At 38.4% G+C, this 15,541-nt stretch overlaps 1 protein-coding gene across 1 annotated transcript; it reads right to left on the bottom strand.

Annotated features, from left to right (window-relative positions):
* Window positions 1–7,000: 7,000 nt before the first annotated feature.
* On the bottom strand, window positions 7,001–14,798 carry LOC121413776 (NFX1-type zinc finger-containing protein 1-like). The gene is given in 4 exon segments (XM_041606717.1): window positions 7,001–8,306; window positions 10,105–10,204; window positions 10,565–13,133; window positions 13,136–14,798. Coding segments are annotated over 4 exon segments (5,163 nt in total). The 5' UTR covers window positions 14,619–14,798; the 3' UTR covers window positions 7,001–7,295.
* Window positions 14,799–15,541: the final 743 nt, after the last annotated feature.

The raw sequence follows: 15,541 nt of genomic DNA, 5'->3' as shown, positions 1-15,541 counted from the left end.
ATATATTTTTCTTTAGCCTATTGAACAATTTGTTTGAAGGTTTGCATGGTGGCATGTACAATTGCTGATGTGGTTTACGGTACACCATGTGGAGTGTTATAGAAGCAGTGGATAGAAGAAGAGAGGAAGTGGATAGGCGAGAAAGTGGAGATTTTGAGAATAGAGTATTCTTTCTTGAGAATAGTCCTGAAAAAGGACTGTAAACCAGAAGGAATGTTGAGTGAGAACAGCTTGAGTAGTAGAGCTGATGAGGAGATGCTGGCTTGCGTCGGCGAGTAGAGATGATGAGTAGTAGAGAGACTCGACGTTCGGACAGGTTGACTGTCCGTCTTCAGGAGAGTCCGTCTCCTGAAGACTGTCCGTCTCCTGAAGACGGACAGTCAACCTGTCCGAAACGTCGAGTCTCTCTACTACTCATCATCTCTACTCGCCGACGCAAGCCAGCATCTCCTCATCAGCTCTACTACTCAAGCTGTTCTCACTCAACATTCCTTCTGGTTTACAGTCCTTTTTTCAGGACTATTCTCAAGAAAGAATACTCTATTCTCAAAATCTCCACTTTCTCGCCTATCCACTTCCTCTCTTCTTCTATCCACTGCTTCTATAACACTCCACATGGTGTACCGTAAACCACATCAGCAATTGAACAATTTGTTCATGACTGGTTTTTGGGCGCGAATCCATTAGACGAATTACGAAAAGGAGAAAGAGGAAAATAAAAGGAAGGGGAGAGGGGCAGAAGGAGAAGGGAATAAGAGATGAAAGAGAGTTAAGGGGGAAAGAAAGAGAAGAAACGGAGGGGGAGGGACAAAAGTGAAAAGCTAAAGAGAAGGAGAGAAAATTGAAAGGAAATGGATAGAGAGAGAGAGAGAGAGGTGGTAATATAAGACAGAATGAGAAGAGAAGTGCGGTAGAAAGAATACGAGGAAGTGAAAAGGGTGGGTGTGGAATTAAGATTTAGAACAAAGAACTAGATCAAATAATTATGTCTTTATAACACCACGTTTTGGATGGTTCTCCATTTGGGCTGGGAACTATCAGGCACGACGACATGCTAGAAATAACCAATATACCCATATTCTTAGCTATCATTTTTTTGTTTCAATGTAGGTAAAAGTCATTTTCCCCTCTGACCGGTAACCAATAAAGCACATCAAATTATTTTTTCTTCCAAAATCCATATTTTAAGCCACGTTTGAAATTGATCCGTTAATTAGTTTTCGGAAAAGAATGTTATTTTCATTAAAATAATGACATTGTACATTTAGTCTTCTGACCCCAAAGTCGTTTCAAATAGTTACCACTTTCATAATAGATACTCTGGCCAAGTTTTAAGTTGATTCATTAAGCCCTTTAAAAGTTATATTGAGAATAATAAATTTCCATGATTTTATGTAAACTAAACTTTTACCCGTGACCACTTATTCAATACATACAATTTAAAGTCATAATTTAGGTAGGAGAAAATCAAGACTGTAAAAATTATTGTCTAGAGCCTTTTTACCTTTCGGCTTATAGCCTATGTAAAACTTTGCAAAGAAAAGATGTATAGTCCAAGCCACTCGATTTACACAAACCGTAGACCTCTTATGGAAGACCTCCCATAGCTTTGGTAAATAGTTGGTAGTTTAAGCTTAACATTATATTTTCAAATATCACAAAATAGTATCGGTCATATTGGATGCTTTTCAGAATTTAAATTTGGCAATCAGCGTCCTTTCCCGAAAATATAGACACATTCATTTTCATGTAAAAAAAAGCCCTTATAAAGCACTTATACTTTACTAATTGGATACATTTATTGGTTATTACAAAGCTACAAACAAACATGTTTAAATCTTCAGCCCATTCCACGCTTAAGAAGAAGTTGATTATGACAAAAATACTTTGATACTGTTTAGAATGCAAACATTTAAATAATCTACTAATTAATTTGACTCGTGTACCTACACTGAAACATAAGATTAAAATCTGCATTTTACATTGAAATATAAGGCAGATTAATTACCATTATTATTATTTGTATTACCATCATTATTATTACCTTTTACTACTTATACTGCGATTTTCCCATTAGGTCCAATGTACTTACAATTAAATATTTAAATGGATTTTCATAATGTTCAAATTAGAAACATGCTACAAATTACGAAAGAGCGAAATTTTAATGTCTTTCCTAAAATTACTAGTGACTAATCTTCCCTGTATATTGAGGCTGACATAGTAAAAGTTTTGTCACTGGCTAATATACGAGTTAATGAATAATATGTAAAGCGATGAGGGTCACCGACCGATGCTAGTGTTCTAGTTAGTATTTAATACAACAGATGCAGAAACAAAAATTTAAATAAACCTTATTATTTTCATGTATGAAAATCAACCAATCATTTTGTCTTCTTAAAATTCCTGAAATAAACATAAACAAACATTTACATTTTGAGGTTCAGTAAAGAATTTGTATGTGAATTCGTCTATGAAATTAATGATTTGTATAACACTCTAAATTACGGGGATTTAAAAATAAGTCCAGCTGGACTGTAGTTAGGGACCAGTCGATTTCTGGATTTGGTTTTAGTCCCAAAGACTTAAATTTAAATCTCAAATGATTTAGATTTAAAACTTTCGAGATTTGAAAATGAATCTGAAGGATTCAAACTAAATCCGGAATTCGATTGGTCCCTAACTACAGTCCATGTGGACGTATTTTAAATCCCTGTAATTTAGAGTGTAGAAGGCTAACGTAATTATGTAGGCATTTCTAATTTCGAAAAGAAGAAGAAGTATCAATAACCAAATTGATATAAAATACTCTTAGAAAATGCGATTTGGAACCCTCGAGAAAAAAAAATGTTCCTCTAAATTGTTATATACATGCTCAATAATCTTTAGTAAAAAGGTTCCAAAATGGCTGTTTTTAAAGCAATTTGGAACATTTCAGCCCCAGGAAGCTATACGGGACGAGCATAATCATCTATGAAACCCATTTCTAAGGGTATACAAATGTTTGAAAAGGTATCTATGATGATATTCCTAGATTGAGCAGTTATCTACCAACTCAAGGAGTAAAATACATGTCAAAGGTTACATAAAATTATCTACATGTACATGATAAATATATCATTACTATTCTTAAAATACTAGAAAGTAACATGAATAGATTTCCATTGCGAAAGCAATTAAAGAATGAACGCGAAATTTGAAACAAAATCAACCGATCATGAATATCTATAGCAATCGTGCAATCATGTTAAGGTGAACATTTACGTTTTGCATGTTTTGAGATTTAGCAAAGAAATGTGCGTGATGTTATCTATACAATTCACCAATAATCGATATCCATAAAATTCTAGAATATACACAATTGAATATTTACAATATGAGATAAAGCAAAGATAATATATCTGCAAATTCTGACAATGATTCATACTTATATAAACTAATAAATAAATTGAATATTTCCATAATGAGAAGAGAAGTATACGCATGTGTAAAGATATATACAAAACATTAAAAAATAAGGCAGCATTCATGATCGTATTCATACAATCCTTGGAAATGGAAATAACAAATAAATTTACAAAATCAATAGCTAATTCATGTAATTCTCGATGAACGGCACTTGGCGAATCCTACTTTAATTTTTCGTTTTAATTTGATAATTTGTAAAGCCTACTTGCTTTAAAATCGGTGGAATATAGTATTCCCCCTTGGCGAAGTTGTGCATTAATAATATGCATTATAACTCATCTTCCAGGCAAGTGAAAACCTATTTTATTATGTTTTAAAAATGAAGTTTATAGGCTTTTTTTCATTTGTTCAGTCTTCTTGGTATTAAATTCGGATGGAGAAAATAAAACAAAATAATGTCAGAGATTCAGCAAACAGGAAAAGATAAAGATCGTTCCATACATCAAATGGGCCTACACCTATCTATATACTCCCTCCAACAATCAGTTGTTATTCTAGAGTCACATATACCATTTTCTACAATAGGTATATATATGACTAGAGTCCGGTATTTAGAACCCTCGATAAAAGGGGCTCCCGAAAATGATATTTACATGCACGATAACATACATGTAAAGGAAAGGGTTCCAAAATGGCATTTTAAAGCGATTTGGAACCTTTCAGCCTCAGGGCTGACGAGCATATAACCACCTACTCCTTCTTTAAGGATGTAGAACATTTTTTTAAAGAATGATTTATTTATATTCTCAGATTCGGCATAGAACAAAAATTATCTACAAAATCAATGAGTTAACGTTTGCACTTCGAAGGTTACACATTAATAAATATCTACATAATAAACTGATCGTTACTTTTGGTACAATTACAGAAAGCAACAGAATATACATTGCGAAAGCAATCAAAAACATGAACTTGAAACTATAAACAAAGTCAACCGATCACAAATAATTAGGGCATTCGTGAAATCGTGTAAAAGTGAACATTTATGTTTTGAGATTTAATAAAGAAATATGCGTGATGATATCTAAATAATTCATCAATAATTTCTATCCATGAAAATATGGAATATAGCTTATAAAATTATATATTTACAATATGAGTTTAATCAAAGATGATTCATCTGCAACTTTTTACCAATGATTCATATATATACAAATCATTAAACAAATTCAGTATTTTCATCTTGGGAAGAAAAACATATGGATATTTGTATATTAAATATTAAAATGATACGTCATCGAATAATAGCGTATTTTATTTCTCAAAAGGAGAAAATATTTGGTTTAAGAGGTTCAAATAATTATGTTTAAATTGCTTATTAACAGTGGTACGACAGATCAAAATCTTTTATCTGATTTTTTTGCATTTCAGAATAATTATTTCAAGAATGAAAAATATATCACAGAGCCAAATTGTAAAATCATTACGTTTACGAGAAAATACGAACAAAATTCACCGTGGATTTCGTTCCCGCGAAATATTATTTCGTCTCTCTCCTCCAAAGATCGCCGCATAGCGCATATTACGTCACGTGATATGCGCTATGCGGCGATCTTTGTGCGTCATCAAAACCCATATTTTCAGACATACATAATTCATGCCACGAAAGTGAAAAAATGTAAAGTCTTCCTATTGTTAAATTCGGATAGGGAAAGTGAAACGAATAACGTCGGAGATTCAGCGAACAGAAAAGAGAGAGTTCCATACATTAAAGGGGCCTACAGCCACGGACATCCTTTCAAATAATCGATTACCATTCTACATGTATAGCCCTTCCGACCATTATTTTTTTTTTACAACGGGTAGGACTGGAGTCCTCATCGAATATGACTAACGTATTTTTCAGGATTCTTTCGGTAATATATATTTTACAAGTGACTTATATATATGAATATCAATCATATTTTTTTTTCATTTTAAATGTTTTTCGTAACACGAATTATATATGTGTCAGAGAGATTCGTTGTAAAAGTAGCAGAAGTAATAATGGCAGAAGTAATGGAAGAGGTAAAGGTGACAGAGGTAAAAATGGTAAAGGTAATAATAATGAATTAAGAAATGAGAGCAAGTTGATCAAAACCTTGACAAAGGGATGGATATGACCTAATACATTCATATCACTTGAATTTCGAACCCTTAAATGTATTTTGACCTATCATTTTCATGGACGCACAGCGGGTATTACTCAGGATTATATGTACCACAGGGGCGGCGGAACGTATTTTTTTTTTTTGGGGGGGGGGCAAATTAAAAAAAAAGGCAGTTATATGCCCAAAAGAGCATTTGGTACAACTGATGTCTTCGTGATATTATCAGTTTTTTAAAGTGATTTCTGATTGATAAGATATATATTCAGGTATTTTTTTTTTGGCAACCAAGCGGTTTGGAAAAATTCAACTCTGAAGTTGTAAAACTCGCTTTGCAAGATCCTTGCGAGATGTTGCAAGCGCGAATCACGAGTTCAAACTTTTTGGAAATTTCATGTAATAAGACATGAAAAGAGAACAAGCGCGAGCAATTTTTTTTATTTTCTAAATTAAATATGCATTATGTTTTACTTAAAAAAGTGTATTTCATTTTGAATAAAAAGGGCACATTTCTTCGAAAGAAGAGCATTTTCCTCCTATGGGGAATGTTGGGAGCAACTGCCCCCTGTCCCCCGGTTCCGCTGCCCCTGATGTACCAAGTGTTATCATTATTAGTGCAATAAAGAAATGAGAGCAAATGGAAGATAAACTTGACTTTTTGACCCCTAGATGACCTCTCACCCCATCATCCCCAAACCAAACCTGTTGTACTACCCAAGGAATATTTGAAGCATAAGTGATCAAAATTGATGCATAAATAAAGAACAAATATCATTTTATCTTTGGAACCCTAGATGAGCTTTGACCCCATTATCCAGACGGACCCACGCGTGGTGTTAGCCGAGGATCATATGTACCAGGTGTAAACATAATTGGTTTAGAAATGAAGTATTGGAAGCAAGTTGAACAAAAACTTAATAAGCATATTTTGAAACAGAGCAACAGACCAAGGAAGGAGCTTGAACAGAAAAACAGGAAAAGTTATTACTAGGTGTTTGCCGAAGTTCGTTCAGGCGAGACAAGACAACGCAACTTTCTTTTCAACCGATTAAACCCGCAATTTAGGGGCTTGCGCATGATTTTTTTGTTGTTACTGTTGTTTAAACGCAACGCTTTCATGATCGGGAGCCTCAAAGCTAATGTTTGATTACTTCACATGTAATGCATTATTCTTCGTTTCCCCCAAAGCAGACATAACAAAATAAGATAAAAGAATAATATAGACATACGCTAAGTCCCTTAGAAATTTGAATGAAACGTTTGTTCTTCCTACAGACTGAGCATCGGTGGACTACTTTCAGATAATATTGAAGGTTCCTCAATTGAGTGTTTAGTGCTCAACTTGTCTGTTTTTTTTTCATTTCAAAATGTTATCACATTTGAACGGTTAACATGTATATTCTTTGGAAGAAATTGTGAAGCACATTTTTTTTTTTTTGGGGGGGGGGGCCTCCGGACAGAATTAGTAGATTTTTGAAAAAAGTCAGTTCCCATTTCCCTCTTCGAAACAATTGTTATTAAACTCTTCAAATATCCTTCCAGAAGTGGTTAATTTGCCTATAACATATTAAAAACAAATATAAATTTTTTTTCGTTATGGCGTCAGATTTTGCTTTGCATTGTTGATCGGTCGCAATTTTCAGTAATTTTACAGTTTGAGTCAAGTTAAGTCCCTCCAGAATTATTGATTCATTGCACGATACAAGAATTACATGGCAATGATGATAGCCCCATTACATGCTACAGTCCTAGCCTCTCCCGCATTGCTCTTATTTGCCTTTCAATTTCAAATTGTTCTTCTATTTCTTGTTGCTCAAAATGCGGTTCATAGTCATCGTAACCGACGTTGCCGAAGGGCCAGGCTGCTCGGGTAGCACCATCCATCTCGGTAGCTACTCGGTTGTCGGTGGTCAAGCGGTGACTTCTTCCACCGATTTTTGCTCCACATTCTGGACACTTGCTCTCTTCCATAGCGCCCCCACATTCCCCAATGGCATAGACATGACCCTTGGGGCATTTGTACCAATGTCCTTGACTAAGACCCACAGCTTTGATAATCTGTACACGCTCTTGTTCGGTAATACCAAGCCCCACCTTACCAATCTCCAATGCAAATTGTTGGAGAAGCCGAATAGCCTGACTCTCGTCCTCAGTGGTAAATTCTGTAGCCTTGTTAACAATTTCGTCGAAAGCTTTTAAACGGCGATTCTGAATGTTGCGATCCAAAGTGTACGTGTTGCGCATTAGAAGAGCCATGGATTGTACTCTAAGACTAGCCCGAGAAATCTCTCGTTGTATGTCGTTCATCTGCTGATCAGTGAACTTATCTAGCTCTCCCTCGACGACTTCGCTTTTCAGCTCCCTTAGTTGCATTTCTGTGGCTGCCTTTCGAGGTTCAATCAGAGACGGGCAAATTTGCGCAGAAAACATTTTTGCAGAAACATCTGCAGTTGCTTGCAAGAACGTACACCTGTTAATGCGAGCAATTATCATCTCTAGATGTTTTCTCCGAGTAAGATTTCTAGTGAGTGTTTCCAAGTCCTTATCCTCAAGAAAGCTACCCATTAAGGCCATGTGGGTTCTTAGTTGAGACAACTTATCGGCCAGCTCCTTCATCTTGCTCTCGATGTCCTCTTCACTTCCTCTCATTTTCGTCTTCACATTCTCCACATCTCTTAGAGTTTGCTTGATGGTATTCCCGTAACGAAGATTCCTCCGAATTGCCGTCTTGCATTTTGGACATCCTTTCAGCTGAAACCAAAACCAACAAAGACAAATAAATAAACACACATAATTATATTTAAATATGGCAATTTATTATTTTTTGGGATAAAAATAATACCACGGGCCCGAAGATACAACTATTTCATACATACTCGTGTTCGCGACAACGCGACTCTTTTTTACGAAAGCGAGCAGTAACAAGTTATTATATTCGCAACATTATTTCCCTGAAATATGTTTGATAATCACAAGAATGGCTTCGACTAAATTGAGAAGGAACAAAAAAAAAAAATTGATTGCCTTAGTAGGTTGACAGATTTACCAAGGCCGATATGAAGTGACTGTATGAGGAAGTGAGAGTATAGATGTGATGGATCGATGGGATGCATCGTGCCCCAAACATGCCAAAACGTCCGTCCTACAATGAGAGCTCCTACCCTCGTACTTCCTATTTTATCAAAATCTACCTACAAAAAGGTAGAATTTCAATTGTTTGAATGTGAAAGCATACGTTACAAAAAGTTTATGTGCATCGGCGGACAGACACTTAATGAGGTACGATGTCATATTTTCATTAACATACAGCAAATGAAAACCCGTTACTGACCGTGAATGATAAATATTCATTAACCTATCTCGCGATGACCTCATTTGCTAACAAGCACACATCAAAATATTAGCCAACCAGCAAATATATGCGCGTAGCTAGTCGCGGAGCTCGGACAGCGATATCGAATTACCAGCGCAGCGCAAACCAAGGGGGATTAGCACGCCGGCTCCCGAACCGAACGCATAAGCCTGTCATGCATGCGTGCATAGGCGTGTGTTTGACCTGGACTTCATCGACCGACTAATTGACTTTCTAACGTACTTTTCTAACTATTATGAATGAATATCGGCGACCAAGCAGACGATGTACTGCAAGTTCTCATCTGCATGGACAGTAATAAAGACTGCTGGAAGTTGTTGGATTACTGGTGCTGACCCATTTCCCAGGACAAAACAAAACAACAGCGCGGAAAGTAATGTCGAGGTATTAAGCGCACTAAAGCAACATCGCCTTCTAACAACATGAACAATAAGACCGAATGTTAGGGCTCGGTCCTTGGGCTAGGCCTAAAAGAAAAAAAAACAATCAAGGATACGGAGATTTGTACAGTCTTTGTTTCTTTCTCCGACTTCGATGTTTATAGATAGCAATAGTGATGAATATTCATTAAACGATCACGCGCTGACCTATCGCCCGAAAAAGCAACAACCAATCAGGATGCGGTATTCTGAATAGACAAGAGGCAGATTTTGTCCGGGGGAATGGTGTATGAATATTGCTATGGGGAAGTTTTCAAAATTGCTAGATTTTTGCATGAATGATCATCAGTATACTCATTTTAAGGATTTACGAAGGGAATAATTGTTCTTTCGCGTCTTGATGTAGGCCCTTCTGATAGGATCACCCCTGCCTTCTGCGCGCACCGTGCCGTTCATACATTATAATACGCGAAAATCTGTGGAAATTACGGATAACCGAATCCCAAAAGGGGGAAAAGATCCATTTTTTAACTCGAAAGGTACCTATGTGAAATTTTTACCAAAATGTAAATTATCGGTACTACACCAAGCGTAAAACCTACATCTTTATATTATACATGTACTTTGGCTTTCCCAGATAGTACGAAGCAGCTTTGGGCTCATGAACTGGAGTTTGTGTGTATTTGTCATATACTGTCCCTGCGTTCAGATTAGTGCTTTTTCAAAACGTACTCTGCGTATGGAAGATGTCACTTTGAAAATTGTAATGAATACATCGACAAGGAAACTCAATAACCTGGATAGTGACGTCATCACCGCTCTCCTGGGTCATGCTCATGAAGTGATCCAAAGACTCCATCTCGATAACGTGGCCACAGTCCTCTAACTGAACAAATCTGCAAGAGCAAATTAATAACAAAATGTGTTATCCAAACCAGTGACTAAACCAATCTCAACTGGTATGAAAGATCATTTAAGTTTTAAGACTTTTTATATCTATCAGCTTTCGGCTAATGCTACTAAATGAATACCACTGTTGGTCAGCCCTCATCTAGAAATAAAGGTACATGAAAGACTATATCATTATCTTCAGAAATAGAGGTATTGTATGCAAAACTGTGAAAGGGCCATCCTGCACATGAGGTGCACATATGTTTATGCTGACAGCATGTCAGATAGATTGTGCCAGACGCAACTGCAAAAAAAAGACTATTCCCTACCATACTTTAACTTTAGAATTTGACCCATTTTCTTGCCTTGCGTCTTCTTCATCCTCGCAACCAAAGAAAAGCTCTGTTACTTCTTCTCTGTCGCACACACGGCACTTGGTTGGACATCTTTCTCCGCACATTCCAATGCAAGGATGTCCACAAGGAAGATTCTTGTTGCAGGGTTTATCACATGGCTTTCTGTTGCAAGGTTCTCCACACAACTTCCCACAAGAGACATGAGGACATCGCCAGAGACAAGATTCATTACATGGTATGCAAGCTTCTCCACACAACTTCCTACATTCACTGTGCTGGCATCTATTTTGACATTGTTTCGTACAGGGAGGGCACTGGGCTGCGCAATTACTTTCACAAGAATGCCCACAAACAAGCGTCCGACCACATGGCTGCTGACAAACCACATGTAGTCTTCCTCGTCGACATCTTCCACAAGTTCCAGAGCATTGGTGTCCACATACAAGGATATAGTCACAAGGCTCAGGACAGGATTCTGGACCATCACAACAACGCACCTCTATAATGTGCTTGCAAGGCCAGTTGGATTTCGTCGTTTTCTCAACACAAAGTTCCTGTTTGCATTGATCTCCACAAATTCCAGAACACTTGTGACCGCAACTGAGCAACCGTTCACATTTATCTCTACATGTAGCGTGACGTGGCGGGAGATGACAAGGGAGCCTTTGGAAATGGCCACATGGGAGCTGTTTGTCCATCTTCTCTTTGCATTCGGTGTCGCAGGGCTCTGAACAGGCTTTTGTGCATTTGTGACCATTCTTGCAAATTGACTTGTTGCAAGGCTGTTTACAGATGATAGTTGCCTGCTTAGAATCATGGTCATGACAGATTTCCTTGCAACCGTGTCCACATTCCAAACGAACTTGACACGTTAGTCCACACCCACGTTTCTCTTTACGCTGCTGAAATCCATCTGGCGAGGAAACGCTGATCGGATTATCCGGGTGATTAGGGCATGTTAACTTAAGAGAGCGATCAATCCACTCAAGTCGTCTTGCTTCTTCTACAATCCTACCCCAAATAGGAGACTGGCTTGAGAGGAACGAGAAATTCCCAATGATGTACAGACCACTTCTCGCGCTGCTTAACACCTTGGCAATACGTTGGTCTAAAAGAAAACATCCAGGCCTGCTCGTCCTTTCGCTTGCGTTACTCATGAACAAGACGATATCATTTTCACCTCGATAGCTATCAACAGTCAGAATTCGGTCTTTCATCTCATTGCCGAAGAGTTTCTGCTGCGAGGAGAAACTCAAAAGGATTGAAATCTGCTTTCGTGTGAAACCCTGACCTATCAGATAGCTGAATAGTTCAAGTAGCAACGAGGCTTCATAAGTTGCCGGAGATGTCTGTGCACCGTGGTCTATTAGGAAAACGTTGTGTTGAATTCCGGTAATAGACGGTAACTCAATAGCTACCTGGTCATGATCATATTCGTAGTTAAACAGTTGGCGGCCTAGCTTGGATACAGTTGGACTCATTCGATACTGCCGTTTCAGTTCATAAACGGAGTAGTTTTTGTCGACCAACTGTTGTAAAAGAGATGAGTGAATGCAGTGTCTTTCTGACATATTCCTCACTCCTTGAAATTGGTCTATCTTTGGGACATTTTCGCCTGTGATGACGAGCTGTTGGCAGCCAGATGAGATTACAACAGTTGTGACTGACTGAAGAACATCGGCCGCCTCTTCAATGATGATGATTCGTGGGTTGATGCGTTGTATGACCCTTTGATTCTTTGCAGCCGATGAAGCAGTCATGCCTATTATAGATGCACCACGAAGAATAGTTTCGTCTACGGCATCATGCAATTTCTGACACTCGTGGCAGACCTGTTCCATTCCTTTGAAGATGGTCATAACTCTCTGGAGACCCCTGGCTTCCAGTTTGTTAGTCCAAAGGCGATACATCTTCCATCGGTCCTCCAGAGATAGGCTCCATACATCTGTTATCCTCTTTGACTCAGAATCTGTCATCTTGTCTCTGGAGCCAAGTTGCTTACCTACAAAGTTCCTGGTCCGGGTTGACACGTGGGGAGCGAGTGCATCCAGCACAAATGGAATATTCTCCTCAAGCCATCTATCTACATCCCCATGGTGACATGTAAAACGTGACAAGTGGAAAGGAATGTGTTTCTTAAGGTCACTAAGCTCGTTTTCACAGAAGTTTGAAAGAAGCCATTCCAAGATTACGGTATGGGAATCTGCTTCTCTGCCTGCCATCAAGTTTCTGGAGTGATTTTCATCCATGACAGCTTTGAGGATCTCTTCAGGAAATATCTTAGTTCGGAGATTTGCCATGTTGGCGCGTAAATTTCCAAGACGTCGCTTGCATTTTTCGAGTTTCTCTTGGGACATATGGTCTTCGTTGGCGGTTGAAGCTGGTTGGCTTTTCCGCAGGTGTTCAATTTGATACTCTTGAAGGGCTTTCCTTGTACTGTCACCAGCCCATCGTACAATTCCACTGCGCTGAAAGAAGGCAACCTTGGTAAGGTATTCATCAAGCGTTGCCTTACTCGCACACACAAAAAGAAGGGGGCCACTACTGTTTCCCTCATGTGATGAGTGAACGGCAGGACCCAGCGTCTGTTATTTAGAAGATAAAGCTGAATAAGCTTCACAACTAAATACGTTTTCCCTGTGCCTGGTGCGCCAGTGATGACAGTCAATTGTTTCTGCAGAGCTGCCTGGATAGCAGCGAGTTGATGTTCATCGACACACAGCTGATGAGTTGCGGGCCACTTTTCCGTATCAAGGATAGGTGTTAACCTTGTTCGGAGCATACGCCGACTTGAATTGCACTCGGGTTTCATCAAGGGCCCGATATCGTACTGCACTTCTGGATCGTCCTTTAAATGACCCGAAAGTGCATTTGGAGCCTTGTGGAAGACAACATGTGGTGCAAAAGCAAGGGCATTGCTGTCGATTTTCCGCATTGCATCGAGAACCTCGTATGATTCTTCAACATACTTTCTAGAATCGATCATAAAGAAGTGAAGACCAGACATCAGCAATCCAGCATCATCTACCCTGAAAAGTCGCAGATCTACAAAGCCCTGTTCTAACCATGATGGATCACGCTTAGCCACTGTGGCAAATATCATGTCATGAAAGTGGTTGTTGGTCAGACAGACCATATTCCCAAAGGAAAGGATCCTTGATGTCTCCCAAGACACATTATGGAGGGAAGATGTGTTAAACTGAACACGAAATGTGACACCTTTAGTAGTATGAGTTGTGATGATTTCATGCAACTTGACATCATCAATGATATGACATATCCTCTTCGCAGCTTCAAGCCCCATTTCTCTTTTTACTTGATGATACTTAGAAATCACTGCACGAAGAGGTTGTGCGATATCTTCCCTCAAAAGACGATAGTGGCATTCCAGATGGGTTTTCACAGAATGGCAATTTTCTGAAAGTGAATCGGGGAGTCTTGCTGCATCTGGATCTATTACCTCTCCAGCAGTTGGAAATATGGGGATGTTGCATATGTCTTCTCTGTGTCCTCCTTTGCCAGTTTCTTCTTTGCTTAGTATTATTCTGACATCACTGATTCCCTTTTCGAACCCCTTTCTATCAGACGCATTCAGTGCATACTCAATGGTATCGTGTATCACTGCAGCAACCATTTTCAAGTTCTCCTTACTTTCGCATCGAAACTGATTGAATGCCATCAAGACTGAAACAACTTTCTGGAGAGTATTCTCTTTGTAACAGAAAGTGATATCCATTCTGCATTTCAAGGCGAGCGAAAGAAGGTGAACCTTGATGAATTGCTTGCTAGCTAGGAATCGATACACTTCTTTCGTATCATCACCTCCTATCTTTGAAAGTGAGATGACAATGCCGAGAAGACTTGCCATAGTTTCATCCCCCAACTCATCCTGAAGAAGCAGTGTTTCCAAGAGTGGTTTCCGAGCTCTTAATGCAATCGCCAAGTTCCGTTCATTCCGTCGTAGATGATTCAACTCTTGTACCGTAAGTTCGAGACCGAAAGTGGGCTGTACTGCATTCCTTTTCTCATTTATACTGTGCGGCGGAGGGTTTCTTCTTGCCATAATGGTCCTAGTCTCGTCAATGTCGTTCTCAAAGCAGAATTATTTGTTCATGTGAATTTCGGTGAATTATTTCCTATTTTTGTTTCTTTGGATGAATCAAAATAACAAAATTTACGTAATAGTATTTGACGGACTTAAATGGCCTGCTGGTTGTTGGTTGCCGATTCGACACAAACCCACGAAATCTATGGGGGAAAACAACAACGAAAATTAGAAAATATCATGCATGAAAATAATTTTCTACCAATGTAAACTATGTGTTGTAGGCCTAGTTAAAACGAAATGCATCTTCAATGTTTTGTATGTGATAGTTCAAAACTACTGTTTCAGGGCTGCTATTAAAATGAATTATTTCCAAATAATTTCACATGTAATTTCATCACAATTACGTGGTCAGATATGCATTGTTATTATTCCAATTAATAAATATATATTTATATATATATAATAATATATATATAATAATAAACACCAAGTCAATTGCATCATAGTATTATCACAATGAAATGAATTTCCTCAATAATCTCGCAACCGTAACCCTCAACGTAAACTGATGTACTCGCACTTCCAAACTTAACAGCAATAGACTTTTCTCACAGAGTGTATGGGTGAGATTCTCACCTTCAATCACGAATGGGGGGGGGGGGGAGCAGAGGCATTGGGCAAGTCACAACCTGGGCTGCACGGGCCTAATCACAATTGGCAGGCCAAAGATATTCATTCGAGCCAGCCCATTGCTCAATTTTTAAATTTGATATTGCTGATTGACAAAAATGTATGAATATGACTGACAATCCAACACTGATTCTAGGGAGGGTACCTACTGAACTTACTTATTCCAAATTGGAAAGATATTTCACCACTATGGAACTTTACTTGCGGAAGAATTAGGGTCATTTTACTCTCTCAAGTGATGAATGTGG

Source organism: Lytechinus variegatus, chromosome 4 (genome assembly GCF_018143015.1).
Source record: "Lytechinus variegatus isolate NC3 chromosome 4, Lvar_3.0, whole genome shotgun sequence".
NCBI lineage: Eukaryota > Metazoa > Echinodermata > Echinoidea > Temnopleuroida > Toxopneustidae > Lytechinus > Lytechinus variegatus.
The sequence above is the reverse complement of the archived record's forward strand: the minus strand, read 5'-3'. Positions and strand labels throughout refer to the sequence as shown.